This window comes from Petaurus breviceps, unplaced genomic scaffold, assembly GCF_028583685.1.
Source record: "Petaurus breviceps papuanus isolate PSGF00001 unplaced genomic scaffold, PetGlider_PUasm1.0 118, whole genome shotgun sequence".
Classification (NCBI taxonomy): Eukaryota; Metazoa; Chordata; class Mammalia; order Diprotodontia; family Petauridae; genus Petaurus; species Petaurus breviceps.
In genome coordinates this window covers 26,901,401-26,923,641 of record NW_027185616.1, presented here as the reverse complement: position 1 = coordinate 26,923,641, position 22,241 = coordinate 26,901,401, and the positions used below count along the sequence as shown (strand labels likewise).

General features: G+C 37.8%; 1 protein-coding gene across 2 annotated transcripts in view; it reads left to right on the top strand.

Annotated features, from left to right (window-relative positions):
- Positions 1-22,241, top strand: part of SPTLC1 (serine palmitoyltransferase long chain base subunit 1) — an 87,823-nt gene that overhangs the window by 41,432 nt on the left and 24,150 nt on the right. The window contains exons 7-10 of one of the 2 annotated variants that reach the window (XM_069087477.1): positions 4,069-4,198; positions 9,258-9,347; positions 9,668-9,775; positions 21,289-21,405. In XM_069087477.1, the coding sequence (XP_068943578.1) occupies positions 4,069-4,198; positions 9,258-9,347; positions 9,668-9,775; positions 21,289-21,405 (445 nt within the window). The remainder of the gene's footprint in view (positions 1-4,068; positions 4,199-9,257; positions 9,348-9,667; positions 9,776-21,288; positions 21,406-22,241) is intronic. The other variant, XM_069087483.1, reaches the window with a different exon arrangement.

The window sequence follows — 22,241 nt, the reverse complement described above, 5'->3', positions numbered from 1 at the left end:
ACCACAGAATCCAGTGTTACCTGGGTCTCAGAATGTGTTGGAGCATGTGAGGGTAAGAAGACTGGAAATGTACAGGGTGGGAGAGTGAAGCAAGTTATGAAGGACTTTGAATGCCAAACATAGAATTTTATATTCAATCCCAGAGTGATGGAACCCTTGGTGTTTATTGAATAACCGGGTGACACGGTTAAACCTGAACTTTAGGAACATCATTTTGACAGCTGAATTAAAAATAGATGGAGTGAGGAAAGACTTGAGGGTTGGGGGAGGGGTCTTGGCAATAAATCTGTTCCAGTAAACCAGGCATGAGGTGATGAGAGTTTTTGTTCCTGTGAGAAAAGGGAGAAAAGATATGGGGATGGTAGAAAGAGGGACGAATGGATCAAGTGAGGATTTTGTCTTGGTTTTTTAGAATGGAGGAGATATGGGCATGTTTACAGGCAGCAGGGAAGCAACCAGTAAACAGGGAAAACTTGAAGATGAGTGAGACAGTAGGGATGAAAGAGGGAACAATCGGCAGGACACAGGATGGAATGGAATACTTGTGTGTGTAGAGGGGTTTGCCTTGGCGAGGAGAAGGGTGAGGATCAAATGAGAAAATCATTGTACAGTTGTGACTGTCCAGCTAAGCCCAGTGCCTGGCACATAGTAAGCGCTGTATGAATGTTAGCTATTACTCATGTTAAACAAAGCTAATGAGCAGCAGGCTTCTGAGTGAGGTGACATGGAGAGGGAGGAGAGGGAGCTCTCGTGGCAATCAGCCTCCCTTTTTTCAGTGAAATATAAAGCGAGATTCTCAGCTGAGAGGATAGGGTATTCTGAGTTGTTTCAGGAGGGATGAAAAGGCTCGAAAGAGCTGGTGTGCTGAGTGGGCTAATGAGTTAATTCAAAATAAAGGAATTGTCTTGCTATCTTGAAGACCCAGTTGAGGTTAGGCAACACATTTGTGGTGGACTCATTCAGCAGTTTCATGCTTTTTCTTCAGCTGCACATGTGTAGGAACAAATGTAGGGGATGATGAAGTAATACAAAGCCGAAGCTTGAAGTTTCGAAATATGAAAAGAGGACAAAGTGATTCAAGGGAAGAGCATAATGTAGAGTTCAATTCTAATCAAAGAGTCAAAATGGAAAAGAGAAGAGGGTATAGGGTGATGGCCTGAGAAAGAACTCAAGGATCCGAGAATTAGAAGTCAAGGTGTAGACACAGACTTGGTCTTGGGGTTTCAAGGCAGAGGAGGAGGTATAATGTTAACAGCTTGTGATTCGATAAGGAAATTTCTGAGGATATGAGCAGAAAAGTTGTGCATCTCTGACTTATGGCATAATCAGGGATGTGACCATCTTTCTGTGTGGCTGAGGCAGAGGGAAGTAGGAGGGTATGGGAAGTGAGTAAGTGGGCACTGTGAGTTGGGAGTGTTTAAAGGAATATCAGTGTGCATGCTGGAGCCTCCTAGTATGTACGATATTAGGAGTTGTGGAACCAGACAAGAGGAAAGCTCATTGAGCACAAGAGGGAAGTATTCTAGAACTTGGGAGACAGTAGCTAACAGGATTTTGATAGGGTAGCAAATGTGGATTGAGCTTCAGAAAAAAAAAAAAGACACAGGTAGTACCCTAGTGATTTTATTTTCCCTCTGTCATATTCCCATTCCTTAGTAGTTCAGATTCCTTCCCATGCAATGATCAAATCTTCAAGGGAAAAGGTACTTTGCATGTTCTCTGCATCAACTCCTTGATTTTAAAGATGAGAGTCTGAATGGTCTATTACTAATCTCTTTTGTTAAGAACTTGTAGTTTCATCCTTAATTGAGAATGTTTCTCTGCATTTTAATGTAGTTCTCTCACATTTCCCTCTCAGCATATATTACTAGACTATACCCCTAAAATGGAGAATAGTCCCCTTTATTGTTGCTTTGTTTTGGGGTTTGTTTGTTTTTTTAAGGTAGAAAATGTGACCTGAGGTAAATTAAAAGGTAGATTGCACAGAAATATATGCGCCTCTTTTTGTACACTTCTGTGTCCTCGGGTAGAATTGATTTCCTAGCTTTTCTGTATTGTCTCATCAAGCCAAGGTCAGCCATCCTCAACTCACAACCCGCAGCATCAGAGAAATCAACTTAAATTCTAGTTTTAAAGTGCTTCAGTCTGTTACTCAACAAACATTTATTAAGCACCTACAATGTACCAGATATAATACTAAGCACTGGGGGGGTAAAAAGGAAGGCAAAAGTCACCTGCCTTCAAGGAACTCACATTTTAATGGGGGAAAACAACACATAAAAAAGAAGTTGAAAAGGAAGGAAATGGGAGGAGCATGCCCAGCCCAGGGGCATGATGAAGTCCTACAGTCTGGTAGGAAATGATTAAGTGAATGCCCTAGGAACGCTCATAAGTGGAGGTTCTGGGAGGAGATCTGTTATGTCCACCCTCCACCCTTTCCAGTCAGAGGGAGAGAGGAGCCCAGGGGTTACTAAGGATGTGTGAGTTTCAGAGATGATGCCATCTTGTAGGTAGATGAGTTTCTAGAATTAATAATGAAGTCTAGAAGCACAGCCAGGTGGAATATGATTGCCCTGGGCCCCATCCTTAAAAGGAAGAATTGGGACAAGTACTGTCATGTGCAAGGTCATAAGTTAGGCTTAGGTACATGGATCTTTAAAAACAGTCTTTTCTTTCATGCACACTTTTTACATAAAGATTTTAAAGCACTTATTTTACTTTCAAACTTTATATTAAGATTATGGCCATGAATAACACTAATTATGTGAACACAAGTAGTCTTGAATTTTGTTTTATAATTTTTTAGTCATCACAATATGATTATGATTTACATTTGACCGGAGTATTTCTATCTTGTGCCTTTTGTTGCGATTGTGATAAGAGAGGTTGTGATAGGAAAGAAAATGACTCAGAGTTCTTGTTGCCACAGTAGTAAGAGGAGACTGACACTGTCACACTCACTTCACAGTCAAGACTGGGGAGCGAAACCAGAACTCTGTTCTGACCAGCTGGCCGGGGTCCTTTATCTTTCCTCTTCTGATGTATATACCTTTACCTTCCCCTCCTGCTTTCTGTAAAATTCCATTTTTCTAAGCTGTTTGTATTTTCACATTCTAAAAAAGATTGCTGAAGCAAATGCTCTAGGTTGTCTGATTTTTCTTACAGATGAGCCTGCCTTCTGAGCATAAATAAAATGTGCAGATAACTACCCCTGCATGTTGATTTGGTGATTTGCAGCAGTAACTAAACAGTGGATCCTGTGGATAATTTTTATCACATCTTCCCAAGAAACTAAGATGTATCTGCCATCCTAGATGGTTTTTCCTTCTTAATTAACATGCCAGGAGTCAGTGTTTTAGAACAAGTTGCTATTCCAGTTGTCACATTTTATCACTGAAAGTCTAAGCGTCAGTGCTTGACATCTCTACTTCCTATACTTGTGTTAATTTACTTGGATTGTTACTGAAAGCTATTGTTCTTTTTAAAATTCAAAACCTTAAATGTTTACAAACTTAACTACCAATCTGAGTATCTGTCAAACTGTATGCTTTGACTATTTAAAAACTATATTTGTGCTTCTCCAGTTTTTTGTATATGCCAAAAATCTGTCCAAATTACAAATCTTTCATAATAGGGAATTAAGTATTTTTTTATCTCTTAATTTTTGAAGAGTATCTTTACTATAATAGAGTATTATTACTTTCCTTGATTCATTCATTCTTTCTTTCTGGATATCTCATTTCCCACTTTGGGCTTCATTATAGTTTAATATATGATACAGTGCTTTCTTTAGGAATTACTTTAGCATTTTCTCTTAATTGTATTGATATTGTTTTTATTTGGGAAAGAAGTCACATGAAAAGCTTTTTATTTGGTTTGTGTTCAGAAACACAGGCATGAATATACAGGATGACCCAAAAAGTCTTAAGGTAGTTTTAAGCTTTAACATTTAATTTGCAAGTCATTTAAATTAGCTAAAGTGGCTTTGTATATTAAAAAAAAAATCTGTAACTCATTTTTATTTTTGGAGCACTAGGCAATCTAAAGGATGTTCTCTATTATTCTTAGAGATAGAGCCGCCTGCTTTGCTATTCAGAAGGGATTACAAGCATCTCGTAGTGACATTAAGGTATTTGAGCATAATGACATCACTCACCTGGAGTGCCTGCTAAAAGAACAAGAGATTGAAGACCAAAAGGTATGATTCTTTCGAAGAAAAAAAATATCTTTTTTTATCACTTCCTAAGAAGCAAAAGTATTTGTTGGACAGCAACTTTTCAAGAAAACTCTATCTCTGTTTTCATTTACATACTGGTAACAATTTTCACTTAATACATCTCTTTAAATATTGACATTGGCTGACAAGTTTGATTCCTAAATGCCATTGTGCTGTTATGATTACATCAGAAATGAATTAGAAAGCTATTTCAGAAAAAAATTTTATTTTGAAAAAAATTTTCAAATGAAACAGACCAAAGTAAAGATATAGCAGGTGGGTTTGTCTCTTTTTTGTGTGTGTGCACTAGGAAAACTATATTCTCCTGTGTTTTACAAAAACTGGTGTAATATAGAAAAGTGCATTGTAAATATGGGAATTCAAAACAGGCTTTTATAGGCTTGATATTCTTATATATTAAAACATTTTTTAAAAACAGCATTACTAATAAGCGTCCCTTCTGCCTCTAGTCCCTGGAGCCTCCAGTCCACATCAATTAAGAGGTCCATGGGAACTGTATAGGATGGGCTTATTAGACTTATGAACTGGCTTGTGTACCTAAGTATTTTTTAAAATTTATTTATTTACTTTTAGTTTAAAACATTCAGTTCCACAATCCCTTGAGTTTCACATTTTCTCTCCCTTCTCTCTCCTCCCCCCTCCTCCCATGGCAGCAGGCAATCAAATGTAGTATCTACAAATACCTTCACATTAAACATGACTCAGATTATAAAGAAGGATTATAACCAATGGGAATTATAACCAGTGAGAAAGAGGAAATTTAAAAAAAGAGAGACAGCAAGTCGTTTGCTTCAGTCTGCATTCAGACTCCATAGTTCTTTCTCTGGATATGGACAGCCTTTTCCATCATGAGTCTTTTGGAGTTGTCTTCTAACCTTGCATTGCTGAGAGGAGCCCAGTCTATCACAGTTAGTCATCACACATACGTTGTGTCTGTAATTGTGTACAGATTTCTCCTGGTTCTGCTGCTCTCACTCAGCATCAGTTTATATAAGTCTCTCCAGGTTATTATGAAGTCCGTCTGCTCCTCATTTCATACAGCACAATAGTATTCCATTACATTCATAAACCACAACTTGTTTAGCCATTCCCCAATTAATGGGCATCCCCTTGATTTCTAATTCTTTGTCATCACTAAAAGAGCTGCTATAAATATTTTTGTACATACAGGTCCTTTTCCCACTTCTGTGATTTCTTTGGGATACAGCCCTAGAAGTGATATTGCTGGTCAGACGGTATACACTTATTTATACCCCTTTGGACATAGTTCCAGATTGCTCTCCAGAATGGTTTAATCGGTTCACAACTCCACCAAGAATGCATTAGTGTTTGAATTTTTCCACATCCTCTTTTGTCATCTTAGCCAACCTGAGCAGTGAGATGTGGTACCTCAGAGTTGTTTTGATTTGCATTTCTCTATTCAATAGTGATTTAGAGCATTTTTTCATATGCTTATAGATATCTTTAATTTTGTCCTCTGAAAATTTCCTGTTCATATCCTTTGACCATTTTTCAATTGGGGAAAGACTTGTATTCTTATATATTTGACTCAATTCTCTGTATATTTTAGAAATGAGGTCTTTATCAGAGACACTGGTTGTAAAAATTCTTTCCCAATTTTCCACTTCCCTCTTAATCTTGGTTACATTGCCTTTATTTGTATAGAAATTTTTCAATTTAATGTAATCCAAATTATCCATTTTGGATTTTTTAATGCTCTCTAATTCTTGTTTGGTCATAAAATCTTCCCTTCTCCATGAATCTGACAGGTAAACTATTCCTTTGTCTCCCAGACTGCTTACAGTATCAGCCTTTATACCTAGATTGTACACCCATTTTGACTTGATTTTGGTATACGGTGTAAGATGTTAGTCTGTTCCCAGTTTCTGCCATACTGTATTCCAGTTTTCCCAGCAGATTTTGTCAAATAGTGAGTTCTTATCACCAAAACTGGGGTCTTTGGGTTTATCAGACAGTAGATTACTATAGTCATTGACTGCTGTGTCTTGTGTACCTAATCTATCCCACTGATCCACTGCTCTGTTCCTCAGCCAGTATCAAGTAGTTTTGAGGACTGCTGCTTTATAACACAATTAAAATCTGGTATGATGAGGCCACCTTTTGTAGCATTTCTTTTCATTAATTCCTTGGTATTCTGGACCTTTTGTTCTTCCAAATGAATTTTGTTACTATTTTTTCTAGCTCTATAAAATAAGTTTTCGGTAGATTGATTGGTATGGCATAAGTATGTAAATTAATTTAGGTAAAATTGTCATTTTTATTATATTAGCTCAACCTAGCCATGAGCAGCTGATGTTTTTCCAATTTGTTAGGTCTTTTATTTGTGTGAAGTGTTTTGTAATTGTGTTCATATAGGTGTACCTAAGTATTTTTAAACATTTTGAAGTAAGAAAATACCTACCAGTACCACATAGTTTAGATATAAAAGTTCATGAGTTGGAGACTACCGTATTGACAAATAAAAATAAAACAAATGATTAAAACATCTTTGAGAAGCCATCAGTTTTCATCTGTTTTTTACACTGAATATTTACAGCACTCACTTAGAAGATATACCTGTCTACTTAATAAGTTTGTTGTAAATTAATCGTATTAAACTAGTGCCCTAAGAAGCTTAGATACCCATCAGAGTTTTGATTGATTGTAATACATGACACCTGTACAGGGCCATATCATAACAGAGGTTAAAAATTTCGATTAAAAAAAATCTTCCTACTTTTTAGCTTACTTATTTTGATACATACTGCTAATGATATTAAGCCTAGATTTCCTGCAAAGCAGGATTTTGCTGCATGGTTTTTGTTTTTCCCAATTTTTCCTCCACTTCTCTTATTTGATTTTCAAAATCCTTTTTAAACTCCTCTATGGCCTGTAACCAGCTCGTATTTTTCTTGGAAGCTTTTGGTGTAGGAGTTCTGACTTCACTGTCTTCCTCCTGTTCCATGCTTTGATCCTTTTTGTCCCCAAAATAGGAGTCTGATGTTGTATTCCTCTGTTTGCTTTGCTTCTCTCAGTTTAATCATGTTGCCACTCAATTACTTGACCCCTGGGCTTTTTGCCACAGTAGGACTCTGCTACCAGACGGGGGAGCTTCGTACCAAACATTGGGGTTTTCTCAGCTGCCAGAAGTATTAGTTGTGTGCCCTTCTCTGAAGCCTCCACACGCTCTGGCAAGCTGGACACCCACCCCTGGAACTACACCCTAGACCACAATCCAGATCCAGGCAGGTTAAAGCAAGAGTGATTACCCCTCAGACTGGTGCTTGGTCCCCCTACACTCTGCAGGTCAGGAGCTGAAGCTGCCATGTGGTGGTGGCTGCACGGCCACAACTCCTTAGCAGCTTCTCCCTCCAGGGGATAAAGGCTGACCACACTCTCAACTACTGGATCCCAAAGTCCACCCTTCACTGACCTCTCACTTTGTCCTTAGCATATATGGGTTGATACTTCTGGAAACCGCCACAAATGCTGGTGATGTGAAGTCCTTCCAGCTGGCTTCTGGTCAGGCCCACCCTGGGGCTAAAACTTCCGGCTCACGCAGGGCTGGGCTCAGCTCCCAAAGTGCTGTGCTGGCAGCTTCCTGCCTGCCTGCCAGGCTAGTTAGCTTCTCTGTGTCATTTTGTGGATTCTGTTGCTCCAAAGTTTGTTCAGAGTCACCCTTTACATGAATTGGATGTGGTGGGAGCCGGAGGCCAGCAGAAGCCCTGTTTCTACATCACCATCTTGACTCCGCCTATATTTTTTATTTTAAAAAATAAATTTTTTTATTAAATTTAACTCTCAATCATGAGTAAAACCTACATTACTTTTGGAGGAGACTATTTTCAGCTTGAACTTTATTTCAAAGTAGATTAAAGGAGCATCTTGGTGGTGCAGTGAATAGAGCACCAGCCCCAGAGTCAGGAGGACCTGAGTTCAAATCCGGCCTCAGACGCTTGTCACACTTACTAGCCATGTGACTTTGGGCAAGTCACTTAACCCCAGTGGCCCTCCAAAAAAAATAAATAAAGTAGACTAAAGTTTATCCAGGTTTTAAACCTACTTTGGACTAAACGTTCCACTAAAATGTTAGTCCTCAAAAGTTGGTTTTTGTTGTTTTTATTTTTGTTTTCCCTTTTAATTCACTCCTGTCTCCTGGAGGCAGCTAGATAACTCAGTGGATAGAACACTGGTCCTAGAGTCAGAGAGACCTAAATTGAAATCTAACCTCACACCCTTACTAGCTGTGTGACCCTGGGCAAGTCATTTAACCTGTTTGCCTTAATCCATTGGAGAAGGAAATGGCAAACCATTCCTGTATCCTTGCCAAGAAAACCCCAAGGGCAGAATAGTCTGTGGAGGAGTGAAGAATTAGACGCAGCTGAACAGTCCCATCTCCTGCAGTCCCCCATTAGGAAAATCTCATCTCCTTATAATTTTTAATGCCCATATTAGTACACCAAAACAAGTGTTCAGTGATCCTTATCTCTAGTTTCTTTAACATTGTACAAAACCTAAATGGAAAGTAGGGAATAATGGCATCTTGTTTTGCTTGTAGCCTGTGTTTGTTATTTTCCCCTCTGCTATATATAACACTCTATAGCTTTGGTCTCTGGAATATCTCTTTATTACCTCCCTAAAAGTGACATGTCATATTTTATATTGATAGTCAGAAAGTTTTAAGGGAGGTAGATTAAGCTGATTTGGCTGATTCCATAAGACATTTCTACTTAGCATTTTCTTTGGAAAACAGAAGCCTTATAGGATATTTTGGTTTCTTTTTTTGGTGTTGCTGTTTTGTGTTTACCAAGGGGGTTATATTTCCTTAATGTCATACCTTAATGGGGATTGCTTAGCGGAATTTGTAACCTGCAGACATTGTTGTTAAGAAAAATTATTTTAAGAGGATAACAGGTTCTTGTTTGAACTTTGAACGTTATATACTAGGGAGCACTTAGCATTTTCTTTTCCTTTTATCTGACACTTTTGAATAATTTGTTTTTTGATGTTTTTTTTTTAGAATCCTCGTAAAGCACGTGTAACTAGGAAGTTTATTGTAGTAGAAGGCTTGTATATGAATACTGGATCTGTTTGTCCACTTCCAGAATTGGTAAGTAGATCCCTTTGTTTTAGGATATGGCAGACCATTAATTTGTGATACATATCTTTATCTTAGAACCATTTGTAATACATGAACCTTCACATTGACATCAATGTATATCTTATAATTCTAGTTTGAAACAGTGAAATTGGTCTGTGATGTTTTCAAAATTCATCAAACAGGCAAAATGTCTAAGAGTTCGTAGCACTTTTATAGTATCTAAATTAATATTTTTCTTTTAAGTTAGTGCATTTATTTTTCAAAGTGTTTTAGATATATTGCCAAAAAGAAACAAATTTTAACCTGTGATTCATTCACAACATGTTTAGGTCAAGTTAAAATACAAATACAAAGCAAGAATTTTTTTGGAGGAAAGCCTTTCATTTGGAGTTCTAGGAGAACATGGCCGAGGAGTCACTGAACATTTTGGGATAAATGTAAGTTGGGGAGACATCTTATGTAATTAAGTAATTTATGGGGAGACGTTACTGTAATTAAATAAATAACCTTTAAGAGATTTTTTAAAAACGCAAAGCTTTGTTAATTGTGGTATTTCTATAAAATAAAGTCATTATTTCTTTTTAGCCATCAGTTTCTGCATTGCTTCCTCACTATAGAGTTTGAAGATGACATTTAAATTTAAATCTCAGCAGAATAAGTTGTGATTTGTGTTTTCTTAACATTATTTCACATATGAGGAAACTAAGGCTGAAAAATGAGTTGCCCAAAGTCACACCCCTAGTAATGATAATAATAATAATACACTTACATATAGCACTTGAAGTTTTGCAGTGCTTTATATATGTTATCTCATTAGATAAAATAATCCTATGAAGGAGGAAGTATTTTTATCTCCATTTTACAATAGAGGAAACTGAGTTTCACTCAACTAGTAAATATCTGACTAGGATTAAAACTTACATCTTCTTAACTAGGAAGTCAGCACTCTGTCTGCTCACTGTCCCATCTAGGTACTTCTTTAATTTAAGAAAAAAAAATTATTGGGGCGGCCAGGTGGCCCAGTGAGTAAGAGCACCGGCTCCAGTGTCGGGATGACCCGGGGATCAAATCTGGGCTCAGATACTCAGCACCGCACCCAGAAATAACTGGCCGTGTAACCTTGAGCAAGTTACTTAACCCCGATTGCTTTAAAAAAAAAAAAGGGGGGGGGGGATTATTAATCTAAGAACCAGAGATTTGATTTTTTTTTTCATGATGAAAATGGAAAGATTCTCTTCCATGCCAATGGAAGCTGGTGGAAATAAGTTTGACCTATATATCCCTAGGCCTTGGATTGCATGCATGCCCAGGCTTAACTGACCAGGAAACTGAACATTGTCTCCTTCACTAGCTACTTCTGGACACAGTTATAGCTAAGTATCCTGGGTCCCGGTCCCTTATTCTTTTTTTTAAATAAGTATTTAGAGCTCTCCTTATTCTTTATTAGGCAGTTTAGGGAACATCCTGATTTTAGCAGTATAGATTACCCCCCACTGCTTTGCTTCATCAGTGACTGGGCAATTTTCTAGCAGTGCCATATCAAGTCTCTGTCTGAAAACTATGTAAGTGTGAGCCCTGAGTGGACCGGGGCCTTAGATTGGCATACTCACCCTCTTTTGGATCTGGGGAGAGGAGGGCCTGCCCACCTGTGGTTGTTCTCTATGGGCATCTAGTCTGCTCCTGTGGCTTCCATCCGTCCTGGTGTGGCAGTGTCACTTTTTTTGAGAACTGCTCCCAAAAAAGGTCATGCTCTTCAGTGTTTTAAATGTTAGCATTGTCAACAAAAGAGTGAAGTAAAACATCTCTTATGTGCTGTGCAGCATGCTCAAGTAACACTAACAGACTTTTATTAAGGCTTGCTATGTACTGGCTCTAAAGGCAATAGATACAAAGAAAAAAAATCGTCCCTGCACTGAAGGAGATTGCATTCTAATTAGGAAGACAATATAGAAAAACTCTTTATATTATATAAAAATTTTCTATTGTGTTATATATCATACCATATTACAGGATGAATTGGAGATGATCTCAGAGAGTAGCCGCTAGAATTAAGGAAGACTGGGAAAGAATTCTTTCAGAATGTTGGATTTTAGGTGAGACCCAAAGGAAGTCTGCAAAGCAGGGAGACAGCAGAAGAAGCAAGAGCAGAGCAGCCAGTGAAAATGCATAGACATGTGAGATAGGATGCATCTCACACAGGGAGCAGCAGGGAGGCTAGTGTCACTGGGTCACAGTAAATGGAAGGCAAAAGGATTGAAAAGGTAGCAATAGACTAGGTTATGAAGGACTTTAAAAACCAGTTAGTTTGAGCTGTGCAGACTACTAGAATTTAATGAGCAGAGGGATAACATGGTCAGATGTGCATTTTAAGAAGATTGCTTTTATAGCTGAGTGGAAGATGGATTGGGAAAAGACTTGAGGCAGGGAGACAAGCCAGCAGGTTATTCCAGTATTCGAGTCTGTGAGGTAATGAGAGCCTCCACTGATGATAGCAGCACTTTGTTAATCTGACTAGAAAGGATAGTGTCTAACACTTAAAGCAGAAGTCTTGTAATAACTTTTGAAATATGAAAATACAATCAATAGAGCTAGAGAATAGCAAGTGAATATGTATAGTAATTACTGTAAGATTACATGATATTTGGAGGGGGGGCGGAGTCAAGATGGCAGAGTAGAAGCAGGATCTCCGCTGGGCTCCAGCTTCTACCTTCCCCAATCCATGTAAAAAGGGTACTCTGAACAAACTTTGGAGCTGCAGAACCCACAAAATGACACAGAGAAGCTAACCTCCCGCTGAGGATAGCCCAGCAGGCCGGCAGGAATCAGCCAGCACAGTGCTCTGGGAGCCGAGCCCAGCCCCACACTGAGGCTTTAGCCCCAGGGCGGGCCTGGCCAGCCGCTAGCTGGAGGGACTCCAGATCAGCAGGAGCTGAGGCTGTTTCCAGATTTATCAACACAAAGATGCTAAGGACAAAGTGAGAGGTCAGTGCAGTCAGGACTTTGGGACCAGTAGTCAGGAGTGCCTCAAGCCACTGAGACACCTGGCACAGCAAGCACCACTTAGCAGCTTCAACTTCTGGCCTGCAGACTCTAGGGGGACCAAGCAACCAGTCTGAGGGGTAATCGCTCCTGCTTTAACCTGCTTGGATATGGATTGCAGTCTAGGGTGGAGGTTCGGGAGTGCATGACCAGCTTGCCAGAGCATGTGGAGGCTTCAGAGGGCACCCATCTAATACCTCTAGCAGCTGAGAAAACCCCAGGGTTTGGGACGAAAGCTCCCCTGTCTGGTGGCAGAGTCCTACTGTGGCAAAAAGCCTAGGGGTCAAGTGACTGAGAGGCAACATGACTAGGCAAAGGAAACAAAGCAGACAGAAGATTCCAACATTAGACTCCTATTTTGGGGACAAAAAGGATCAAAGCATGGAACAGGAGGAAGACAGTGAAGTCAGAACTCCTGCACCAAAAGCTTCAAAGGAAAATACGAGCTAGTTACAGGCCATAGAGGACCTTAAGAAGCAGATAAGAGAAGTGGAGGAAAAATTGGGAAGAGAAATGAGAACAATGCAAGAAAATTATGAAATGAGAGTCAACAGCCTGACTGAGGAAAATAACACTTTAAAAAACAGACTGACTCAATTGTCAAAGCAGGCTCAAAAAGGCAATGAAGAGAAGAATGCCTTAAAAAGTTGAATTTGCCAGATGGAAAAAGAAAAGCTCAATAAGTTGAATCTTTCTTTCAGATTTAGATTGGAGCAAAGGGAAGCTAGTGACTAAGAGAAGTAAAGATGATGTTAAACAGATACAAATGAATGAAAGAATAGATGGCAGTGTGAAATATCTCATGGGAAAAACCACTGAAATTTATTTTTTTTTTTAATTAAAAATTATTGGTCTACCTGAAAGCCATGAACAAAAAAAGAACCTAGAAATCATCCTCCAAGAAATTCTCAAGGAAACCTCCACTGATGTTTTAGAACCAGAGGGCAAAATAGAGGTTGAAAGAATCCTCCGATCACCTCCTGAAAAAGATCGCAAAAAGAAAACTCCTAGGAATATTATAGCCAGGTTCTGGAATTCCCAGATCAAGGAGAGAATATTACAAGCAGCCAGGAAGAAACAATTTGAATATTGTGGAAACACAATGAGGATAACACAGGATCTGGCAGCTTCTACACTGAGGGATCAAAGGGCTTGGAATGTGATATTCTGGAGGTCAAAGGAGCTGGGATTAAAACCAAGTATCACCCACCCAGCAAAAGTGAGTATCATATTTCAGGGGAAAATATGGTCATTCAGTGGAATAGAGGACTTTCAAGCATTCTTAATGAAAAAAACCAAGAGTTGAATAGAAAATTTGACATCCAGATACAAGAAGCAAGAGAAGCTTGAGAAGGTAAACAGGGAAAAGAAATCATAAGCCACTGATGAAAGTTGAACTATTAACATTCCTACATGGAAAAATGATAATTATAACTAATGAAACTTTTCTCAGTATGAAAATAGTTGAAGGGAATAGAAATATATATATGTTTGTATCGGAGGGTATACGGGCGTATGAATACATATGTGAATGTGTGTATATGTGCTTACAGGTATACATAGATAGAGGGCATAGGGCCAGTTTAAGAGGAAGAGATGATACTTAAAAGGGGAAATTAAGAGGTGAGAGAGGAATATAATGAGAGGTGATGGAGAGAGACAGAATGGGGTAAACTATCTCATATAGAAGAGACCAGGGAAAATGGTTACAATGGAGGGGAAGAATAGGAAGGCAAAAGGGAATGTGTCAATGTTATTCTCACTGAAGTTGGCTTAGGGAGGAAATGACATACACACTAAATAGGGTATCTTACCCTACAGGAGAATAGGGGGAAGGGGATGAGAGGGGGGATGATGGAAGGGAGGACAGGCTGGGGGGTAGGGAAGTTGGAAGAACTCACTTTTGAAAAGGGATGGTATCAAAGTAGAGAATAGAACAAGTGGGAGGTGGGATAGGAGGGAGGGAAATATAGTCCGTCTTTTACAATATATCTTCTATGTTAATGTTTTGAATTAGCTACACATGTACAACCTATACTGAACTGTTTATCTTCCCAGTAAGGGTGAGTGACAAGGGAAGAAGGGAATGAATCTGGAATTCAAAGTTTTAAAATCAAATGTTTAAAATTATATATACTATTATTAATACTATCTTACATGTAATTGGGAAAGAAGATATACAGGCACTGGGGCATAGAAACCCACCATGCCCTACTGAAAAAGTCTAAGGGGGTATGGGAGAAGATATGGGAGAGAGCAGATTGGAGGAGGGGATAGCCTGTGGGACTGCTATTCTGGGGTGGTGGATAGGGGAAAAATGGGGAGAAATTTTGTAACTTAAAATCTGGCAGAAATTAATGATGTAAATCAGAAATTAATAAAGCATACCCCCCAAAAAAGATTACATGATATTCACTAAGGGTACAGAAGTGATGGAAAGGAAAATTCAAGTTAGAATAGAAGCCATATTCAAATTAACAGTTACTGGGGCCAGCGCAGTTGATGGGCTATCGAGCGGTGAGAATAATGAGAAGAAGAATAATTAGGGGCGGCCAGGTAGCACAGCGAGTAGGAGCACCGGCTCCAGTGTTGAGAAGACCTGGAGATCGAATCCCGGGCTCAGACACTTAGCACCCACCCAGAAACACCTGGCCGTGTAACTTTGAGCAAGTTACTTAACCCTGATTGCTTAAAAAAAAAAAAAAAGAAGAAGAAGAATCAAATAGTCTGTTTATTACAGAACCATTTCATACAGAGCCAAAGATACAGGGGGCTCACAGAGTTTATAAGCCCCCAACAGAAGGTCTTGACCCAAAAGAATGTGGACAATGTACAGGGACCCTTCCTTGATCTTGCTTACTATTTACCCTTGCTTAAGGTTAGTTATTAGGGCAATATCTTAGGACAATATCTTTATGTCCGGAGGCATAAACAAAAAAAGTTTACACGCCTTCCTGCTTATCTGCCCTGTAACCTTGCAGGTAATTGAATAGGGCAGGGGAACATTCCGTTAGTGGTGCCAGGGAACCCCCGAAAGTTCTCTACAGTCATTTATTAAGCACCTAAAATATGCCAGGCACCAAGTGCTGAGGGCGCAAATAAAAAAAGTAGCCCGTTAAGAAGATTACATCATATAATCATATAATGAAAATGTACATCTCCAAAATAAATTACTATTCCAAGGGAACTTTCAAGGTAAATACCAAAAAAACTAAATATTTGGGGCATAATGAACAAATTGTTGATTTTTATGGATAATATGGCAGAAGAAAATTAAGTCACCTGCAATACAGGGCGTCCCCATCCCTCCTCATTGAAAAGGCAAGCAATTCCATATAATTATATATGTGTAGTCATGTAAAACATATCCATAATAGTCATATTGTAAAAGAAAACATAGACAAGAAAAATAAAGTGGGGGAGAAAACAAAAGTTGCTTCAATCTATATTCAGACAGTCAGTTCTTTCTTTGGGGATGGATAGCATTATTCTTCGAAAGTCCTTCAGAATTGTCATTATCGTTATATTGCTGAGAATAGCGAAATCATGCACAGCTGATCATTCTACAGTATTGCTGTTATTTTGTATCCATTACATTTCACTTTACTTCACCACATGTAAGTCTTTCTAGGTTTTTCTGAGAGCATCCTGCTCATCGTTTCCTATGGTACAGTAATATTCTATCACAATTATATAGCACAACTTATTCAACCATTCCCCAGTTGATGTGCATCCCCTCAACATCCAATTCTTTACCGCCATAAAAGGGCTACTATAAATATTTTTGTATATATAAGTCCTTTCCTTTTTTGTTTTTTCTCTCTTTTGGGATACAAACATAGTTGTAGCATTGCTATGTCAAAGGATATGCATGGTTTTATAGCCCTCTGATTCAAATTTATAAGACTCTGTCATTCCCCATGACATAAATGTTCAAGGCATATGTATAGGCAGTTTTTAAGGGATGAAATCCAAGTCATCAGTAACCCTATGAAAAATGTTCTAAATCACTAGTGCAAATTAAAGCAACTTTGAGGCCATAACTTACATCCATGCATCTATCTGACTGACAAAAATGACAAATCAAAGGAAAAATAAAAAGGACCTATGTATATAATAATATTGATCACATCTCTATTCATGGTGGCCAAAAATTGGTAAATGATCAAATAATAAACAGACCAATAGAATATGAGAAATAATAAAAATGCACAGTTTCAGAGAGACTTTTGTGAACTGATACTATGAAGGGAGCCAGATAAGTGGAACAATTTATGTAATGTTAACATTGTAGAGAAAAACAACTTTAAACACTTTGAAACTGATCAGCGCAAGAGTCCAAATGAAGAAAATGAAATACTTCCTGACAGAGGATAGACTTAAAAATGCAGAAAGAAATATATTTTTGGACATGGCTATATGAGGATACATACATAGCTATGTATTGGTAACTTTTATTTGCATTGTTTGCTCAGTGGAGAGTGGGGGTGACTTGGAGAGGCATTAAATTTTTCTAATTTTATTAATTATTTTTAACATTTTTTGAGTTCCCTCCCTTCGGCTCCTCCCCCAGCCATTAAGAAGGCAAGCAGTGATACCCGTTATATATGTGAACTCATGCAGTACGTATTTCCATATTAACCAAGTATCCAAAGAAAAGCAAGAAAAATAAAGAAAAGGAAAAACAGTGTGTTTCAGTCTGCTCTGAGTTCATCAGTACCCTCTCTGGAGTTAGATTACACTTTTTTTCATCCTAAGTCCTTTGGACTTGCCATAGATCATATTATTGATCAGAGTAGCTAAGACTTTCATGGTTGATCATTTTTACAATATTGCTATTATTATATATATTATTTTCCTGACTCTACTCACTTCGTTTTACATCAGTATATGAGACTTCCCAGGATCTTCTGAAACCATCCTGCTTAGTCATTTCTTATAGCACAATAGTATTCCATTACAGCACTGGCACAGTGAATAGAGTACCAGTGCTGAAGTAAAGAAGACTCGTCTTCCTGAGTTCAAATCTGGCCTCAGACACTTACTAGTTTTATGACCCTGGGCAAGCCACTTTAACCTTGTTTGCCTCAGTTTCCTCATCTGTAAAGTGAATTGGAGAAGGAAATGGCAAACCACTCCAGTGTATTTGCCAAGAAAACCCCAAATGGAATCACAAAGTTGTTGGATACAACTGAAATGATAACACACATTCCATCACTATCATACACCACAATTTATTTAGCCATTTCCAAATTGATGAGCACCCCCTCAATTTCTAAATTTTTGCCACCACAAAAAGAACTACTGTAAATATACATGTAGATCATTCTGCTTTTTCATTGATCTCTTCGGGATACAGACATAGTAGAAATATTGCTGGGTGAAAAGGTATGCACAACTTTAAAGCCCTTTGGGTGCGGTTCTAAATTGTTCTTCAGACTGGTTGGACAGATAAATATTTTTTAAGTTCTGGTTAGTTGAAAAAACAATATTTTCTTTAAAGTAAAGGACATCTATAAAACAAAAATTCTCCTCAGCTCTGTGCTTTTCATAAACTAGTCTTTTAAAGACCCTTTCTTATTCTCTGTAGTATTATACTGCTTTACAAGATGTTATAGGCTTTTATCTTATGCTTTTTAATGCTATATTCTAAAACCTTCTCTTCTTTGTAGTAGTAGCAGCATAGTCTTCTGTGATCCTTACATTACTTAAACTCTTTTTGATTTCTCATGGTATTTTTCCTTCAGTCTGGAAGCTGTTTTGTTCATGACAGTCTTAAGCATTTTTAATTTGAGGGTTCCTTTAGCTGACCAATATATTCTATTTTTTCTTTCCATATTTTCTGATTCTAATAGATCTAGGCAGTTTCCTCTTAATTATTTCTTAAAATATAGTATCCAAGATTTTTTTTCCATGTTCTCCTTGGCCAGCTTTCCAGTTTTTTGATATTGGTTCTGTGTTTTCCCAGTGTTTTGACTTTATTCTAATATTTCTTGTTCTTTTTATAATTTTGCTGAATTTCATTTGCCATTCTATTTTTTATGATAGCTGCTTGTATAAGAAATGCCTCATTCCACTTATTGTCTTGATGATTTTTTTCCTGTAGAGCTCTTATGTCATTTTGAATTTCCTCTTTATTCCTTTATTTTATTTCTTCTAGACATTCAGCTAGTCCCTGTCACCAAATCATTCTTTTTTCTGAGACTCTGGTTGGTTTGTGGAGTCATTCTATTCTGCTGTGTTTATTTACATTTTCTCATGCTTTGGCCTGACATAGTTAGTCCCTGCATGATCCTGTCTCTTTTGTAGTCTGGGTGCTGCTGTCTTGCTGTGTTACTTGTAGTGGTTAAGACTGTGTTCGAGTACCCCCGGCTTCTTGCTCAGTCTCTTTATTGATGGCTTGGCCCAGGGTTTTGTCCTCAGCCCAGTCTGTCTCCCAGTCGTTGCATAGTCTTCGGCTGGGGACATCCTTGCCTGTGTGTGGCCCTCCTCCTCCCCTCTTGGTTATGCTCCTTGGAAGCTTTGCTGATTCTGTCCCTTGTATAATGCCACCTGAGCATCTTATTGGCCCATCTCCTTGTCATGACTCTGATGTAGGCTTCCCTGTACATTGTGTTTACCCTGCTTCCTGCTGTGGTTTTCATGCAAGATGCTTGTGCACTCTCTGGCCTTTCCTCTGTAGCTGTCCAGGCACCACAGTGTCTTGCCTCTGTCTCTCCCAATTGTTTCTACTCACCATGTTCACAGGCTTCTAGCAGTCTTATGTAGTCCTGAACTAGATAAAGGAGACTATTTCTCCTCGATTTCTTTATCATTATTCCTTAAAGTTCACTTTTAGAACTTTGTTGTAGGGTTTGTAGGAGACGTGGACTCCTCTCAGACCTTTCACATTGATATTTGGTATTCGACTATTTATGATGTGGCTCCAATCTACATTCCCAGGCAGTTTACACATCATTCCACTTCTTGTAGAAATTTGCCTAGCTGCTATTCACTATATATATTTTCTCTCTGCCTTTGCACCACTGTCCCCCATTCCCCTCTCTCCTTCTTTCCACCTCTCAGAATCCTCAGTTCCCTGCAAAACTCAGCCAAAATGCTGCCTTTTCAAGAGGCCTTTCCCCATTCTGTTATTAGTAATTTTAGTGATTTTTCTTCTTCACCTTCCCCTTACATTCATTCATTTGGATGTTTTATTTATATATATACACATATATGTATTTGTTTAATATAAATGTATTTATATTTATATATATACGTATTGTATTTATTTAGGTGGACACTTCCTTCCCTCCTGGTGTAATGTGGACTCCTTTTGAGACCAGTTACCATTTTACTTTTGTATATTTATCCTCAATGTATAGTATATAGTAGTTGCTTTAAAAGTGATTGCTGACTTGATTTTTTTTTTAATTTCTTCTTATTCATTTTCTCTAGTCTTTGAAATCTTTGCTAAAAATCAGATTGTATAATAATGTCTAGATTTTTCTGGCTATTAGGAATTGTAAAGATTGCATAGCAACTTCTTTCCAAGATTCCAGATATTTCTGTTTCAACAGCCTGTTTCTTATTGGTCAGCATCAATTACAGAATAGCATTTTGCTTTGTTGATTCCTCCACTTATCAAGTGACATTATTGTGTAAGCAAATTAAGAATTTATTAGCAACCCTGTTTTTAAAAAGTAAAAATAACATTTTTTTCTTAAGAAGATTCTTGGGTGGTTGAAGTTTACTGTCACTACCATATCATTCCTCCCTGCTAGCTTTGTGATCATCTAGAATTGCCAAATTCATCCTCTCTACCAGTTTCTGGAAATCTTCATATATTTATTCCTTTTTGTTGAGTAGCTATAATATAGTTCTCCTAGTATCTGATATGTGTCTACCTCTACTGTCCCTCACCCAAATATTTCCTATATTCTGCTAACTTTCCTACTCGAGTCTAATTTATGAATTTGTCCGCCAGAGTATATATCTTTTAGATACGCTTGTGTCTCACTTGCCCCTTTTAGCTAATCTTTGCATTTTGAATTATGGTACTATTTGATTGCTGTAGCATTTTCATTGGAAAGCAGCACAGTGAAAAGCGGACTAACCTCAGAGTCAGAAGGCTTGATTTGCTTCCTGTTTTCAGTTACCTGCGTGACTATGGCAAGTAATGTTAACTAACCCCTCTTTAGTCTCAATTTCCTTGTCTGCGAAAAAAGCAGAAGAACTAAATGGATTAATTTCTTGCTCTGTAGCAGACACTGAATGTGGGTTGTTTTTTCTTTCTTTTTTTTTGGAGGGGGAAAGGTAGGGCAATGGAGGTTAAATTGACTTGCGCAAGGTCACACAACTAGTTTTTGTGTTAACTGTCTAAGGCCAGATTTGAAATCAGGTCCTCCTGACTCCATGGCTGTCGCTCTATTCACTGCGCCACCTAGGTGCCCCCCCCCCCTTTTTTTTTCAATCAAGTACTTGTACTATCCACAATGCAAATATGAATTACTGTGGAGTAGATCTCACTAATCTCAGTTATAGAGTGCTTAATGGTTTACTATTTTGAATTTACTTACAAACACTTTAAATTTAGTTTAAATTTTTACTTAAATAATTCCTTGAAATACAATATTAAATACTATTGCCTACTAGTATAATTTAATGCAATTGATGAAATTCTCTGTTGTTTACATATACATATATACATAAATTTATATATATATATATATATATATACATATATCTGTGCTAGAAATGTTTAGCAATTGTTTTTGTGGAATTTTATTGGTAGGTTTAAGGACTCTATTTTTATTAGAATAATATTGTCTAAACATGCAAATGATTAATACTGAGGTTCTTCCTTCTTATATGTCTTAATAATGTTGAACAAATGATCTAGATCATTTTTTGAGTTTTTTTTCTTTTAAAGGAATGTTCTCTGTTGTTACAGATTGATGACATTGATCTTATCAGTGCTAACATGGAGAATTCTCTAGCTTCTATTGGAGGATTTTGCTGTGGCAGATCTTTTGTAATTGACCATCAGGTATGCTTATTCTTATGTTCTGAATAATTTTTCTCAGATAATAGAGAAGGATTGACATTGTTTGCTTGAAATTTTAAATTCTTTTTTTTTCTATTTTTAAAAAAATGTTTTATTAATGCCTTTTGATTTTGACAGTCATTTCTTTTTTATTATTATTTAAATTTATTTATTTACTTTTAGTTTACAACATTCAGTTCCACAATCGCTTGAGTTTCAAATTTTCTCCTCATCCCTCTCCTCCTCCTTCTCCCTCTTCCCCCGCCATGGCTGCATGTAATCAAATATAGGTTCTATAAATACCTTCACTTTGAGCATTAGTCATGTTGTAAAGAAGGATTATAACCAATGGGGCGAACAAGGGGAGCAAGGGACAAAACAAAACACAAACGAGAGAGAGCAAATATTTCCCTTCAGTCTGCAGACTCTGCAGTTCTTTCTCTGGATGTGGATCTCCCTTTCCATCATGAGTCTTTTGTGGTTGTCTTCTAACTTTGTATTACTGAAAGGAGCCCAGTCTATCAAAGGTAGTCATCACACATGCAATGTGGTGTGTGTGATTGTGTACAAAGTTCTCCTGGTTCTGCTCTCCTCATTCAGCATCAGTTCATATAAGTCTCTCCAAGTTATTATGAACTCCGTCTCCTCCTCATTTCTTATAGCCCAGTAGTATTCCATTACATTCATATACCACAACTTGTTTAGCCATTCCACAATTGATGGGCATCACCTTGATTTCCAATTCTTTGCCACCACAAATAGAGCTGCTAAAAGTATTTTTATACATGCGGGTCCTTTTCCCATTTCTGTGATTTCTTTGGGATATAGCCCTACAAGTG